We start from the raw sequence: 17803 nt of genomic DNA on the forward strand, positions 1-17803 counted from the left end.
TTATTTAATTTATTTTTTTGTATTTTAAGAATTAATGTATTAATTTTATTAAAAATAACCTATAAATGGGTTTGGATTAAGGCTGGGCCGAACCCGGCAAGCTTCACATTGGCCCGTTGGGACAATGGGCCTGGCCATGGGCTTCTCTTCAAACCCAAGACTGTTAAGAACTGGGCCAAAACCCGGTCCGTTAGTAATTGGGCCAGGCTGTTGACCGGTCAACAGCCCAGTCCATTAGCGGGCCGAGCCGAGCCGATGCCCCCCCCCCCCCCCCCCCCTAATTACCCACGTTGAATATGACGTGAACTTGTGAAGTCTTTAGGAAACTCTTAGGAAAAAAGTCTGACATATATAATATCTAAAATAAAAGAACTTATATAAAAATGTAAAGCGAAAATATGAAAGTATTAATACCGTGATAACACACTACAATAAAAATGTGATATTTTTATCAGTTTCTGAAAATATCACAATAACATCTCAATGTTATTTTTAAAATATCATTGATATTTGTGACTATGGTCCCACCTCATTCATGCTTCCGCCACTAGCGAACCGCCAAAGTGTTTTTTGGATAATAAAAGGAAAAAACCCCATCATCGACCGCACCTTGGCTGGCCTCCGGTTGCTAAAACCCTTAAGGTCCCCCTGCCCACTGGAGTGTACACCCAGTTGAAGCAAGGATGCCACCCCTGAGTTTCGAACTTGTTTATGAAAAAATAAAACATTTTGTTGTAGCTCCTCGTAATGATTCTCAACAAAGGACCATGCCCCTTTAGTTCTTCAAGGAACCCTTGATGCATTATGTGAGGCATCAAGGAAAATCAATGGCAATGTCATTGTCAGTTATGGTCTCAACCGGGTGGGGATTCATGTAAATGAATTATCCCAATCAGTAGCTGTCTCAATAAATGCAAAGGAGCATCTCATATCCTGTTGAGAAGAGTCTTGAGGCAAGATTTTTAGATGGAGCATTAGTATATTTGGCACATAATATAAATGTGATAATTTGTCCTCTAAAAAGGGAAAGATTGAATGAATAGATTGCAAATTCTGATATTTTGATATTCTTTCTAGAGAAGATAGTAAGCCCATGGAGAATGGAATTTTCATAATTCTTTAAAATCCCTCTGACATCATTTGAGAATAAAAACTTTTGTTAGGCAACAAACCTAGAATCATTAACCAAAATGATTAAAATAATTTTGTTAATATAGTCGAGTGTTTCACAATTATTGAACTAGATTTATTGCCAAGTTTTGTCATAACCCAAGTTTTTCATGGGTTCATAAAAAATCAAATTTACTTAACTATAATCATGAGCAAGTGCATAGAGATATATATATATATAAAAAAAGTGGATATAGGAAGTGTTGTTTCTGGTATCTATCTATTTCTAAATAGCTTTGCAATTTGTATTGTAATTTTCCCATTTGCAATGAAACTTGAACCACTTGCGGGGGAGGATTTCTTAGGTTACCAAATAACATATGGTCCTAACAAGAGGTCTAATCAACACATCATCTCTTTTTACATCCACCTAGTTCATGTTTGGGTATAGTTACAAGACAAGAGATTGTGTATTAGAAATCTTTTATTTTGCAACCCAATGGCTCTTTTTGACTTTGGAATGAAATAATTTTATATATCAGTACATCATTTCTTATATACATTCAGTACACTCTACTAACTAATGGAGAATAGCGGAGTGAATAGTTTGGATTTTTTTTTTAAAAAGACTCAATGATCCACTCGCAGGAGAGCCGTTTTCCCACATTAGGCATTAATATATTTTTAACGTTTAATTAGATCGGGTATTTGTTCAAGTTAAGAATAGAGACTCGTTGCTTTTGGTTCAAGTTAAGTTAATTAAACGTTTAATTAAAGTCATATAGGCTCTATTCATTTATTCAATTGACCCAACTATGAACGAGTGAAGTATTATCCGAGTTATCCATTGATACGACATGCTAGTTTTTTCATACATTCCCTTCCCTTTCAAGATTAGTTGTGGTCTTACAAACTCTACTAACAGTACTGACAAATCCCCTTCATCTAGATGGCCTAGTATTCTATCGTTGAGTTAGCAACTCAAATAAGGATAAATATGATGTGTAGATAAGATCAAAATAAAAATCAAGAGGTTTGAATACCACAACCAGTCAAGTTAAAACTCTATCATTTGGATCTCTGATATGTAGGATTCAAAGGCACCCTAAGAGATTGTTTGTTTCATATGCTTTCATGCAAAAAAGGACTGAAAGAGGCTTTCTTTTGAAGGGGGGGGGGGGGGGGGGCGTGAAACAAACATCTCCATAGAAAATATGTGGAGTCCAGGTAATGAATGCAAAAGAAAAGAAAAAAACAATTATCCCATCAAAATGGGTTCACACCTTTCACTAGAGGGACTACTTTCCCTCGTAAGCAACTCTTTCAAGGGAAAGTGGCTTCCCATGGGTGGGGTGTAACAAACACCCCTTAAGGGCAAGTTTGATGGTTTGTCCAAGATTAGACAAAATGAACAAAAAAGACATAACATTGGTTTTGTTCGTTATGTTATGTTTGTTCCGTAACAACTGTATAAAGTTTAACGTTTGTTTGGACCATACTTCAATGATGTGTTCTAAATGTCTGTTGTTTGATGACGATGTGCGACAACTTGGACAATCATGGATAATGGATCGTATGACCCAATCCGCTCAACCATATGAATGTTTTAACATGTTTATTATGGATTTTAACTTCGGATATATGTATCAGATTGGATCTAAAAACTAAAATTTATTTAAAATTTGGGTAATTTGAAAAAAAAATAAGAATTGATATGTTTTTAGATCGAAAGTTTATCAAATAATCAATGTCTTCCTTTTCCTATACTTACACTTTCCCTTCATTACTTGGAATCCATTTTCCTGAACTCTTCTCTCTAAATCAATCCAAGAAGTTATTTCGATAAAAAATCATGAATTCCTAAATACAAGCACTTTCCTTCCTACAAAAACCATGATTAGGGATCCACCACCCGAATCAATCACCTCGAAAAACTTGGATTTGTTCCCGAATACATGAAAAGATAGCAATGTGTGTCGAATTTCTTCATTCGTCTTAATATGTTTAAGCAGCTCGGATCTCAGATCCTCAACTAATATCGACGGCTGAGAAACCTTTCCCTTACTGGAATCGCTCACATTCGTGGTTAATTTTGTCGATAGAGACGATTTAGATTCGAGCATCTAATCCTCAGGCAAAGAAGTCATACTCTTCAAACTCAACCAAGAGAAATCTCTAGTAATGGAGAAAAGAACTATGATGGGAATGCAAACTCATGATAACCCTGGGTTCGCCGCCCATCTACCCCTCTTATTCAGTCTTCAGCCGCCCCTCTTCTTTAGTCTTCCGCCGCCCCTCACCTCTGCCACCCCTCCGCCCCCTTAACCCCTCATCTCTGGCTGCCGCTCCTCACCTTCGTCGGCCCCTCACCTTTGCTAGCTCCTCCGCCCATCACCTCCACCGACCTCTCCGACCGCTGCATAGGGGAGAGAGAGAATAGCGATAGGTGCAGCCTTCGATGCATCTTTTTTTTTTGTTTCCACTATTGTTATTTTCGTAATAGGGGAGGTGAAACAAAAATTTCACCTTATAATGGACATGGTAGATGGCGTTACGTGCATCGGCCGCAACCAATGTTTGTTGCATCCACCATTTATTTTGTAGTTTTCATCTCGCAGGACGCTCCATCAAACATGCCCTAAGGGTGTGTTTGATTGCTTGTCCAAGATTGGACAAAACAACAGAACATAATAGACTGTTTTTTACTGGATATGAAGTTGTGTTCCTTGTGTCAGGCATTTGATTTTTACAATGTGTGGACAACTCAGACACATTTGAATAATAGGTTGGATAAGTTTGTTTTGAATCATACGACTCAATTCGTCCCACCATATGAGTGTTTTAATATGTTTATTATTGATTCCAGCCTCCGATATGGATCTCGAATTGGATCTAAGTATCAAAAAATGTTTAAAATTTATATAATTTGAGAGAAAAAAGAATTGATATTTTTTTGATATATAAATGCTTTAATCAATATCATATTGGATCTAATTATGAAAGTTTATCAAAAAATTATTGATTTTAGCCCTGAATATGGATCTCAAATTGGATCCAAGTACAAAAAAATGTTTATAATTTGGGTAATTTGAGAAAAAAATTTTATATTTTTTTATATATAAATGCAAAAAACATAAATAAATCATAAGCCTTAAAATGCAAGAAAATAAATCATAAATAAACCAAAAAATCCTAAACTTCAAGAACAATAAACCATAAAATCAAAGAAACAATAAATAAACCATAAAATCAAATATAAAAATCCCTAATTCAAACCCTAATCAAAGGAAAATCAAAGACAAATAACTCTAATCAAATACAAAAAAACCCTAATAAAATTAATTATAAAAGCCCTAATTAAAGAAATTGGATTCAAAGCCCTAATCAAAGAAAAGACTTAATCCAATTAACTATAAAAAGCCCTAATCAAAGAAAAAACCATAATCAAATAAAAAAAACCTAATTAAAGATATTTGATTCAAAGCTCTAATCAGAGGAAAACCCTAATCAAACTAAATATAAAACTTCCTTATTAAAAAAATTGATTCAAAGCCCAAAAGAATTCTTATTTAGAGCCCTAATTAGAGAAGAAAAAGAAGAGAAGAAGAGAAAGAAGAGGAAGAAAGAGAGAGATGGAGGTGTCGTCTATGGCCTTTTGTCGCCCTCGCTGCACAAGATAAAGATCAATGTTGTTAGTATCGGTATTGGCCCTATATCGTTTGACCAACGATTATGGTGAGTTGGCTGATATTGACACTCAAATGAATCATTCTAAATCGGCCAAAAATTAATTAAAAAATATCACATGTCAATTAGAATGTGACACGTGTTAAACTCATTAAAATAATATAAAAAAATAAATGTAAGTATTTCTTTACATTTATCGATTTTTTGTTGATACACACTGATATTGACAACATTGAGAGAGAGCGAGAGAGATTGAGGGTAGACCCCCCTCCCCTGACGTTTTTTTTATAAACCACGTTTCTCTCATCATGTTCTTTGTTCTCACCATAATGGGCCACAAGGTCCTCAACGTCCTGTGTGATGCTCGATCAAACACACCCTAAGATACAATTCAATGAAACACATCTAGGCAACAAACACAAAGAGAACCAAGGGGGGCTCCCCTGGTCTGGTAGGAGCAGCTAGTGCACATCACTTTGTGTTGGGACTTGTACGGTTCAAAACCCAATGGTATAGTTGTATAACCAGTAGGGGTCAGCATAACCCAGCTCGCATTTAAAAAAAAAATAAACATAAAGAGAGTTTTCATTAGTTAGAGATTTTTTTTCATTTGTTACAATTAATTGTGTGATTACGAAGAAAAAATGAACGGTCTCAGAATTTATTTAATTTTTTTGGAAGACAAGCTGGGGTCAGACCCCTACCAGTTATACAACTATATTATTAGGTTTTGAACCTGCAACGTCCCCAACACAAGGTGACTTGCACTAGATGCTCCTACTAGACAAGCGGAGCCCCCGTTGGTGTAAAGTCAGAATATTGTCACCACGTAAGTGTCCGAGCCCGAGGCCCTGTGGCGCTTAAGTAGGGAAAAAGACAGAGACTGCTACAAAATCCAACTAGACTGCTGTTTATGTAACGTTTTCATTGTGTAGTCCTTTTCCTCAGCTGCTACCATTTCATAGAGGACAACTGACAAGTGGCAGAGACATGACCAACAAAGACAACTCTCTCTCTCTCTCTCATGGTCTCTTTCAATTTTAAACATGGTGGGTCTGTCGTTCAGCCCTTGCTCTTATTTTGTGTGTGTTTGATTCAAGATTAAACGCGTCATTTCAGGCCAAGAACTGAGAGATAATCTCCCCTTAGGGGGAACCCACAATTTGTTCAATAGGAAGCCAAAAGAGTTACCAAACGGGGCTCAGCTTGTCTGGTAGGAGCAGCTCGTGATCGTCACCTTGTATTGTCACGTTGCAGGTTCAAAACTGAATGGTATAGTTGTTTAACTGATAGGGGTCTAACTAACCCCACCTTTGCCTTTCAATAAAAAAATAAGAAGCCAAAAGAGTACCATCTGGTACCAAGAGAAAATGAACCGTACATCTTGTTCTCGGCAGAGCATCCTGTTCTTTCTGTCAAATTCAATATTCTATAATAGACGTTACAAAACCAGCAATGTAAAAATAACTAGGGATAAAAAGATGAAGCATATAAAACTCAATTCTCGAGTTTTATCGTGTGATTTTTTTTTGGAAGGCAAGCTGGGGTTAGGCAGACCCCTACCAGTTATAAAACTATACCATTGGGTTTGAACCTGCAACGTCCCATCACAAGGTGTGGCGTGCATGCACTAGCTGCTCCAACTACACAAGCGGAGCCCCCGATGGTAAATTATCCTGTGATTTTTGCCAGTAGTAAATTATAAGGTTTTTGAACTTAGAAAAAGGCCAAAGAAACTCTCTCTCTCTCAATATATTTGGCGTAAAAACCACTTTGCTCTCGGAGTTTGTTGGTGTAAAACCCTAGGTCTCTCTTGCCCGCCAAAGAGTACACCCAACTTTGGCTTTGTGTCCAAAAAAACATGTACCCATGAGTTTCGAAATTGTGATGTTCAGTCAACTTGATGACACTTGAGTCACCCTCTACAAGATGAGGAGAGTCCTCTTGATGGGACCTTTTATACCTTCAAAAGTTGGCAGCGAACACTTTTTTTCAAGCCTACGACCATAGCAGCGCCATAAATCTAGTTCTAAAAAAAAATCTTAATGAAGAAAATTCTTGTGATATTTTGAAAAAGCTTGTTTTTCTTGGGAAAATATTGGCATATATAAAAGTACAAAAATTATAAAAAAAATAGGTGTAAAAATATGAATAACAACAGCAACAACAACTCCTTAGTTCCAAAACAATTGGGGTCGGCGATATGAACCAATAAAGAAAATCATTCTGGGTCTTCTACGTGAATCCTTCTCCTCCATTCATTTCTATCCACATGAATCCAAATATAATTAATGAAAAAACATTCAAAATGTGTTTCATGCTATTATCACACACAAAAAAATGATATTTTTAAAATAAGTGATATTTGAAAATATCTTTTTCTGAGCTTTGTATTGGATTTTAAGAGTATTACAATAAAATCATGATATTTTTATAATGTCAGTGAAATTTCTTATATTTTTTTTTTGAAAAGCAAGCTAGGATTAGGCAGACCCCTAGGAGTTATACAAGGATACCATTGGGATTTGAACTTGAAACATCCCAACACAGGTGACAGTGCACTAGCTGCTCCTACCAGACAAGCAAAATTTCTTACATAGCTCACAACTAGGTGAAGAAATCCAAAATTTTTATTGGGGCCAACAATCTTTCATTCTTCTTGTAAACCCCGGGTGAGTGCCAAAATAACACTCACCAAATGAGTCATCGGCATGATTCCACTGAGAATCGATCCGGGTAAGACTAGGTTCCACCGTCTGAACCACTCTCAAAATTCTGCCCTCCATCTCCATCTCCACCTCCACCTCCATCCCCGTTTCATATCCTTCATCCTCGGTCCAAACAGGATGAGGAAGGGCAGGGCCCATTTTCCCTCGGTCCACTGTCATCATTAAAGAAGGATTGTGGACGGGGCAGGGCAAGGCGGGGATCGGGAGGGATTGGAGAATGCCTAAGTCCATCCCGGGGTTTTGATTTTAACTTTCATCCCTGCCTCCATTCTCATTTCATGTCCTCCATTCCCGGTCCAAACGGGCCGAGGCGGGGCAGGGCTCTATTTTCGCCTGGCCCACTGCCATCCCTACTTATAGAGAAAACCTGGTAACTTTAACGTCGACACTGAACTTTAAAAAAGCATGGGGCGAATTCATCTCTGCAATGATCAAACGCTACTTCTTCCTAAGAATGTGGTTTCACGTCTCTTTCTCACTGCGGGTCCCAACACAAATGCCAAATGGTTGCTTTTTTTTTTAGTGGAACCCACTAATGTGACCGTTTTCTCACATGACATGCAACAAACATCCAAAAGTTAGTTTAGTTGTCACATAAGAAAATCAAATCATGTGAAAAGATAAAATCTTTTGTTCTCGAATCCATGAAGGATCTGTTCATCTAGACTCATAGGGTTGCAAATGGGTCGGATTTTGCAAAAATCGAACCAACTTCCCAATGTATTTTGGGATCTGAAGTCCCGAACCGTTTTGTATCCCTAGCAACTCATGATGGGGAAAAAGGGATTTCAGGTTTTTACACAGATGAGCTCGTGAGTTACAAGCGAATAAGGTGGTTATCCTGTATTATCCCGGAAAAAGAAAAACAGGGACTCAAAGTTAGCATCAAAAGTTAAAGTTTTGTCAAAGGCTTACTTTTTAAATTCACTCTAAAGTGGAGCTATGGTACTAGTGGCCGTTTTCCATGTTTGGTAAAGGCCTGCGAATTGAGGAGTTCCGCCAAATCAGCGGTCATGGGTGATTTGGCATCATCCTGACCATCCATGTTTTCATAGCCTTCCATCGTGTCCACGATAAAGCTGTGCATCACAATCATCAGCAGCGACTGACATGGCTAGCCGTTGATCAGTAGAATGGACGGTGATGATGCATGTTCGCGCTTTCAGAGGGTATGGTGTCGGGTTCCATTTCCAGATGATAGTGCTACAACCGTAATTTACACACAAACCATGTCCGAAGACTAAGTGCGATAATTGCGCAGTTCAAAAAGAATCGAAAGTATTTTAACCAAGGGGAGATGGCGCTCTTCAGGCCATTTTTTCCTCTTCTCTGCTAACCGAAGCAAAAACCCTCCCAAGCGAAGAAGATCAAAGAAGAAGGCGAACGAAGACGGTGATCGAGAAACCCTAGAGCAGCAACAATGGCGGACGCCGAACCCCGCTCTCTTCTCTTCTTCTCTTTCTTCTTCTTACTTTTTTCTCGTCCCTGCAACTCTCAGCAAAGCCAGAACGGGACGGCGTTGGAGATCGAGGCCCTCACCTCTTTCCGACTAGGCCTCGTCGACTCCCTCGGTGCGCTCAGCAACTGGAACGCCTCCTCCCCCTTGGCGCCCTGCGACTGGCGAGGCGTCGTCTGCTTCTCCGGCCGCGTCTGGGAGCTCCGCCTCCCGCGCCTCCGTCTCCAGGGCCCCCTCTCCCCTCAGTTCGGGCTCCTCACCAGTCTGCGGAAGCTCAACCTACGATCCAATCGCCTCAACGGCACCATCCCCCTTACCTTTGCTCAGTGCTCCCTCCTCCGCGCTCTCTACCTCCACGCCAACGCCCTCGCCGGGAAACTCCCCCCGGAGATCTTCAACCTCACCAACCTACAGGTCCTCAACGTCGCCCAGAACCTCTTGACTGGAAGCCTCCCCTCCGGCGGCCTTCCGGCGAGCCTGCGGTACCTCGATCTCTCGTCTAACGCTCTGTCCGGTGAGATTCCGGACAATGTGTCTGCGTCCGGCCTCCAGCTGCTCAACCTCTCGTTCAACAGGCTGGTTGGGGAGGTTCCGGCGAGTCTGGGGCAGAGCGCGTCACTGGAGTACCTCTGGCTCGACGGGAACCTCCTCCAGGGGAGCATCCCGGCGGCCCTCGCCAACTGCTCCCTACTCCGTCAACTAAGCATGCAAGACAACGGCATCGGCGGCGAGATTCCGGCTGGGATCGGCCGGCTTCCAAGCCTCGAGCTGCTCTCCCTCTCGCACAACAACCTCTCCGGCGTGCTCCCGTCCTCGCTCTTCTTCAACGCCTCCGGCTCGTCTCCGCCACCGCTCAGGGTACTGGAGCTCGGGTTCAACAAGCTCTCTGGCATAGCCCAACCGGTGAGCAATGCCGCCAGTGGCATCGCTAACTCGCTGCAAGTTCTCGACCTCCAGAGAAACAGCATCGATGACAAGGTTCCTTCCTGGCTGATGAATCTGACGTCCCTCACCGTCCTATACCTCTCCCGCAACTCGTTTTCCGGACCTCTGCCGGAGCCCATCGGAGGATTGAGGTCATTGCAGGAACTGAGGCTCGCCGGAAACAGTTTCACCGGAGGCATTCTCCCATGGATCATGAATTGTAGCCTATTGCAGGTCCTTGATCTCGAGGACAATAGGCTTTCCGGCGATATTCCGGCAGGTTTGGGATCGCTCACAAGCTTAAAGACTTTGGCTTTTGGCGGGAACTCGCTCTCTGGAGATATTCCAGCAAGCTTAGGCAATCTTTCGGCTCTCGAAACGCTGTCTTTGAGGTCCAACAGTCTCACCGGGAACATAACCGAAGATTTGATGCTGCTCCAGAATGTCAGCGTTCTGGACCTCAGCGACAATGCGTTCACCGGCAGCATTCCGGACGATATTGGGAACTTGCACCGATTATGGACTCTGAATCTGAGCGGGAATGGATTCTCCGGGGGCATTCCGGAGAGCATTGGGAATCTACTGAATTTGCGAACTCTCGATTTAAGCCGGCAAAATCTCTCTGGTGAGCTACCAATGGAACTCTCGGGTTTGCCAAACCTGCAGTTCTTATCTCTATCGGAGAATTCATTCTATGGCAAAGTTCCGGTTGGTTTCAGCAGCTTATTGACTCTGCGTTACTTGAATCTATCCTCCAATCGGCTCTCCGGCAACATTCCAGTAGTTTTGGGGTTCCTGCAATCGCTGGCTGTTCTTTCATTCTCCTTCAACAACATTTCCAGTCCAATTCCAGCGGAATTGGGCAACTGCTCCGATTTGGCAGTGCTGCAACTGAGGTCCAACGGCCTCTCCGGCCAAATTCCGCCTGACCTTTCACGACTCTCCCGCCTAACAGAGCTGGACCTTGGCCAGAACAGCTTGTCTGGCGATATCCCACCGGAAATCTCAAACTGCTCATCGCTCGCTTCGCTCCGCCTCGATCATAACCACCTCACCGGCATTATACCGGATTCATTGGGCGGCTTAGCAAACTTGAAGATCCTGGATCTTTCTGTCAATAACTTAACAGGCGAGATCCCCGCCAATCTCATCCAAATTGCCGGTTTACGAAGCTTTAACGTCTCTGATAACGAACTAAATGGAGAGGTTCCAGGGCTGATCGGTTCACGTTTTCCTCCTTCGTCTTTCGCCGGCAATGCCAATCTCTGTGGCGAGCCATTGGCAAGAAAATGCAGGAAGAAGAAGAGAAAGAAAACAAGGCTTCTGGTAATGATAGCCATCGCTTTCTGCACAGTGGCATTCTGCTGCTTGGCCACAGTTGCATGGCTGAGGCGTCGCTCCGTTATGAACGGAGGGAAGAAGCGGAGCCCGACGCGACGGAGCTCAGCCGAGGCCGGAGTGGCGGAGGAAAACGGCAGCAACGGCGGCGGGAAGCTGGTTATGTTCAACAACCGGTTCACGTACGCAGAGACGCTGGAAGCGACGAGGCGGTTCGACGAGGAGCACGTGCTGAGACGGTGCCGGCACGGGGTGGCGTTCAAGGCGTGCTTCCAGGACGGCACGGTGCTCTCCGTCCGGCGTCTCGCCGACAGCTCAGTCGAGGAGGGCACATTCCGGAAGGAGGCCGAGTCGCTGGGCAGGTTGAAGCACCGGAACCTGACGGTCCTCCGCGGCTACTACGTCGGCCCGGGCGTCCGCTTACTCATCTACGACTACATGCCCAACGGCAACCTCGCCACCCTCCTCCAGGAGGCGTCGCACCAGGACGGTCACATTCTCAACTGGCCTATGCGCCACCTGATCGCCCTCGGCGTCGCCCGTGGCCTCGCCTTCCTCCACGCTGCCTCCATGGCCCACGGCGACGTCAAGCCGCAGAACGTCCTCTTCGACGCCGACTTCGAGGCCCATCTCTCCGACTTCGGGCTGGAGAAGCTCGCGGCGCCCGCCCCGGCCCCGGCGGCCGAGGCGTCAACGTCGTCGACGCCAGTGGGTTCGCTCGGGTACGTCTCGCCGGAGGCCGCTCTGATGGGTCCGGCGACGACGAAGGAAGCCGACGTGTACAGCTTCGGGATCGTGCTGCTGGAACTGCTGACGGGGAGGAGGCCGGCCACGTTCACCCACGAGGACGAGGACATCGTCAAGTGGGTGAAGCAGCAGCTGCAGAGGGGCCAGGTCGCGGAGCTACTGGAGCCGGGCCTGCTGGAGCTGGACCCGGAATCGTCCGAGTGGGAGGAGGTGCTCCTTGGCCTCAAGGTGGGCCTGCTCTGCACCGCACCCGACCCGCCCGACCGACCGTCTATGGCGGACGTTGTCTTCATGCTCGAGGGTTGCCGGGTCGGACCTGAAGTTCCCTCCTCCGCTGACCCCACCTCCCAACCCTCTCCCGCCTGAACCCGAAACCCAACTCCGGAAACCTTTTTTTTTTTTTCTAATTTTTTGAAAGATGTTCCAGGCCCCAATGTTCCTGATGTTGTGGTATCCGAGATCGTCTTCATTCGGTCAAACGGAAGCGGACGAGCCCTAGCCCGCGGAATCGACAGGTCAAAGGGATGAGGTGGGCCCGGGAGAGGGTCGTTGCGAGTAGTGGGGTCTGGGAAGCGGGAAACTAGCCGTTAAAACCGTCCTTTTGAAGCCTGGAGAGAGTTGGGGTAGTGCAGTGGTGAGAGCGCATTTGGGAAACGAGGGAACAACGTCGTCGGGACCCGGGCGTGTTTCTGGGGGGCCGCAGCGAGGGAAGGGAAGGCAGTGCAGCCACAGAGGATCCGAGAGTTTGTCAGGTAAACGTCTTAAAAACAGGTGGGGCCTCCACATGGCGGGCCAGTTTGGTGGGTCATCTCTAGCTTTAACGAGAGAGAGAGAGAGCATCCCACCCCTCCCTCGTGTTCTGAAGATGGTCCACTCTCAGAGAGTGGACAAACCATCCCTTCTGATTAAATCCAATTATTTCTATTCCTGTCATTGCTTGTTTTTACCCTTCTTTGTCATATGGTCACTTTCACTTTTGATGTTTATATTTCACCCCTTTTCCGTGCATGAGACGTGATATATATATATATATGCTCGTGTTATTACAAAATGTGATATGGGGTTCGTATACATGAATGCAGTTGTTATTACAATGTACCCTGTGCATGCATATCATGCACATTTATAAGGAACCATGCTAAACACCAATGACATCAATGCTGTGGGCCGCAAGTTTCGCCGAGATGATACAACATATACAAATAAAAGGGGTAGCTGTTAGGTGTGCAACGGCATTGAATGGATGAATCAATCAATCAATCAATAGAAGGCTCAAGGCCGTTTCCGTTAAACAAGGGTGAAATCATCAGGGAGGGCTTCATTATGTGAGGAGGAATCTCCTGCAAGCATATAGCACGGACGAGTGGAACCCAGAAGGGTTGTCAACGAATGCAAAATGGCCAGCCTATCACCATTCAAATCAGAAAATGTCACACGAGAGCAAAATTGCACGCCCACACACACGAGAGGGTTGTGTATGTTCGCCCCCGATGATTCACTGAATCCCACGTCCGTGTTCGGGGGATCGAATGAGTGCCACGTATTCATGCACATGGGGCTCGTATTCCCGTGTATGTTGACATAACTTTGCATCGGACTCTGGTGCTGTTGCAAAGACTTAATCACCTTTACTTGCTTTTCTTGCCCTGAAATGACGGTTCGAGGAGATGACAAAAATATCCTCCATTCAAAAGTTGTGAAACGACGGGTGGGGAAAAGGACAAAAAAGCAGAAATTCCAGAAAGTTTGATGTTAACCATTTAAAGTGGAGACGTTCGCCTGCGCCATCTGCTGTAACAGTGCTCTCATTATCAACGATCCAGTGTTACAAAACATTCCAGTGTCTTCTCTTCATTACTGCTGTCGTTAGGCATCATGGAAGAAAGCAATGATTCACAAACATTCCAACCAGTGCCATCAAGGCACAGTGAGTAGCTTTTCATCTCATCATGCTATCGATGAAGAAGGCACGTCGTCTTGTGTGCCATTAAGGCATTGTTTGGTTATTGCAGGTAGATCTTGTTATTACGAAGGTTGGAAACTTATTGATATTTGTAAGACGCTGGGACCTGTTGACAAGAACGCTTGTTTGCAGATTCTAGGAAGGGCCTCTACCCCATCAGGTATCCTACAGTCACTCATCATATGCATTGTATCTCAAACCGCTATATTAGTAACAAACTCTCGTTTTTGTGAGATACATTTTTGTTAGTTAATATCGATTTGTTTGCTATTATGTTCAAGTTCTTCCTCATCGATTTGTAATTTATTGTGCGATATATTTATCGACCTTTTAGATAGTATGTTTTTGTATCGTCGAGTTATAAGTTAAAAAAACTGAACTGTCGTATCGATTTTCAATATCTGACAAATCGCTATACATATCGTTTTGTAAGATATTATATGTTTTGTAATATGTATTTGTAAGATATTTGTACACAGACTTTGAAAATGTTTGGGTGCAGAAACACATCTTGACACGCATGGCGGGGCGATTTTCGCATGCATATCGTTGCTCTCTCAGCGACTTCTATTGAACTCCCTTTAGAGCCTCGTGGATATTATGAGAGCGTTATCGTCAACACACATGTACGACATGTTTATTTTATTGGCATGGTAAGCGACACGTCGATGCTCAGCACAAGCAAACATCAAACCGCACTTGCTTTGATACTTTCATTCATTAAATCGTTGCTTTGACTTGCGTAACCCTAGTGGTATCCGTTCTTATATGCATCCTGATTAAATCGTAGTAAACCTATGCCGCTTGCTAACGGAAATCAATATATTGCTTACAAAACATTCCACTGTCTTCTTTTATTTGTCGTTGTTGTTAGGCATTAAGGAAGAAAGCAATGATGCACAAACATTCCAACCAGTTCCATCAAGGCGGCGTGAGTAGCTTCCCAGCATCATGCTATCGATGAAAAAGGCATGTCGTCTTGTGTGTCATTAAGGCTTTGTTTGGTTATTGCAGGTAGATCTTGTTCTTACGAAGGTTGGAAACTTATCGATATTTGTAAGACGTTGGGACCTGTTGACAGGAATGCTTGTTTGCAGATGCTAGGAAGGGCCTCTACCCCATTAGGTATCCTACATTCACTCATCATATGCATTGTATCTCAAATCGCTGTATTAGTAACAGACTCTCGTTTTTGTGAGATAATATCGACTTGTTTGCCATGTTACTGCAAACACAAATTGATATATTGCTTAAAACATTATTGAGCTTATCATCAGGTTGTAATAAAGACGATGTAACTCAATCAATAGAAAGATCTGGAGAATTGAATATCTATACTTATGACCCAACTGAAGAATTGAACATCTGCACTAACGATGCACATGAAAAGAAAGGTGCAGGCATTAGACCCACTATTGACTTGAATGTTCCAGTGGAAGAAATGCAATTCAATGATGAGGTAGACTACCATGACAGCGCACATAATAAAAGTGTATGCACCGGGAATGTACACGGAAGTACACCTGACTTCAATGTTCCAGGAGAAGAAATATAATTCAGTAATGATCCTGATTTTGATGTCAGTACACTTAATAAAACCGTAGGAACTGGGAATGTACATGGAATTGCACTTGACTATGTTCCTGTAGAAGGAATGCATTTTAATAACGAAGAAGATGCATATAAATTTTACAATGATTATGCCTTAAAAGTTGGCTTCAGTGTGAGAAGGTTTTCTTGGTCAAAAAATGCACAGGGTGTCTTGGTTAGAAAGACATATGTCTGTTCCAAGCAAGGTTGGAAGAAATCAATGGGAAATCCAACTAAGAGCACGCCAGAATCAAGATGTGGATGTCAGGCGAGATTGGTTTTGAGAAGACATCCGAATGGGAAATTTGTCGTGCGTACTTTAATCAGTGATCATAATCATGATTTATCTGTATCATTTATGACTCCTATGCTAAGGTCACATCGTAAAGTAACTGTAGCTCATGCTGCAATGGCTGAAATAGCCGATAGCGCCGGCATTGCACCAAGGAAGACATACAATTTGTTTACCCGCATAGATGGTGGTCGCGAAAATGTGCCATTCACACCTTTGGATCTTAGAAACCACTTGAGCAGGAAGAGGACAGACAACATGAAGAACGGAGAAATATGTTGTTTGGTTCGTTACTTACAGAATAAATCAAGCAATGAACATGGTTTCTTTAGTGCAATGCAAGTGGACGCAGATGGATATGCCGTGAATATGTTTTGGTCAGATTCAAGGTCTAGATTAGATTATGAATGCTTCAATGATGTGCTTGTGTTTGATACTACAGTAAAGATTAACACTGAACAATGGCCATTTGCGCAGTTTGTGGGAGTGAACCATCATGCACAAAGTTGTATATTAGGCGGTGCTTTTGTGTATGACCAGACCAAGGAAACCTTTGAGTGGTTGTTCAGAGTATTTATACAGGCAATGAACGGGAAGCATCCTGAAACTGTACTTACAGATGGTGATCACGCAATTGCGGCTGCAGTGCTTCATGTGTGGCCAGATGCACATCATCGCCTGTGTTTGTGGCATATCTTTCAAAATGCAACAAAGAACATAGGACACATATTTAATCAGAATACAGGGTTTGACAAACATTTTACAAGGTGTGTACTTCATAGCGTAGACGAGGTCACCTTTAAGTCAGATTGGGACAAAATGATTAAGACATACGACCTTGCTGACTGTCTGTGGTTACAAAATTTATATGCAGAAAAAGAGAAGTGGGCATTGGCATATGGAAGACAATACTTTTGTGCAGATATGATAAGCACACAAAGAGCCGAATCTATGCATGCCACGCTGAAGAAAACCCTGTATTCATGTTTAACAATGTTTCGTTTCATGGAACAATATGAATTATTTATAGACGGTCTAAGACAGAATGAGCTTGAACAAGACGTGAAATGCTTCAATACACGACCTCTAACTTTTGGCATGAAAATATTGATGCGACCTGCAGCTCTGTATACACTAACTGTATTTGAATGGATCAAGAAAGAGGTGTTGCATGTCATGAATTGCAGAATAGAAGAACTGGTGCAAACCGAGAATATGCACAAATACCATATTTTTTGTCAGGGCGAAAAGCATCAGGAAAGGCAAGAAGCGCATGTCACGTACAATGTCGACAACGGAAGGGTAGAATGTTCATGCAAAATGTATGAATTCAAAGGTATCCTATGCTGTCATGCATTAAAGGCACTCAATCAAGAGAAGATACAAGAAATACCTGAGTCTTACGTAATGCGAAGATGAACGAGACGCGCGAAGATTGAAATGCTCGTTATGGACAATGCGAGTAAATCTGGTGTTGACGAGAAGTGCCACATAGCCTCCCGTTACCAACAACTGTGTAGGTCATTCATGCATGTTGCTGATTTGGCATCGAGAAGCGAAGAAGGCTATGCATGTGCGAGAAAAGCTGCAACGGAGTTACTTGAAAACGTGGAGTTAATTCACATTAAGTCTTTTGCAGCGAATGAATACCAGCCGAAGATAATGGGATCGAACAACGTAGGTCAAAACCATGTCTCGCTTGACACTCCCGAGAAGTTGCGCCGAAGCGTAAACATTATCTTCAACAAGTCAGTAGTGAACGTTGTTGATTATGATGGACATATTCATGAAGCAAAGGGTATAAAAAAAAAACTTGCCTCTGATCGCAGTCGTCGGAGGGCAAAGGGTGCACTAGAATTGGTTGGCAAGAAAAGGACTAAGAAACAACCAACCTGTAATAAAAAACAACAAAACCCTTCGAATGAATAAGTATGTAAAACATTATATTGTTCCTCATTGCGTGAAGC

The 17803-nt window shown here is 43.1% G+C and overlaps 1 protein-coding gene across 1 annotated transcript; it reads left to right on the forward strand.

The window, feature by feature from the left end:
• The first annotated feature begins 8946 nt into the window (after nt 1-8946).
• LOC149818082 (uncharacterized) lies at nt 8947-12357 on the forward strand. Its single transcript, XM_089986143.1, has one exon. It carries the CDS (start codon nt 8947-8949, stop codon nt 12355-12357), a length of 3411 nt encoding a protein of 1136 aa, XP_089842269.1.
• The last annotated feature ends 5446 nt before the right edge of the window (nt 12358-17803 follow it).

Source organism: Nuphar pumila, chromosome 13 (assembly GCF_984573655.1).
Source record: "Nuphar pumila chromosome 13, dmNupPumi1.hap1.1, whole genome shotgun sequence".
NCBI classification, from domain to species: Eukaryota; Viridiplantae; Streptophyta; class Magnoliopsida; order Nymphaeales; family Nymphaeaceae; genus Nuphar; species Nuphar pumila.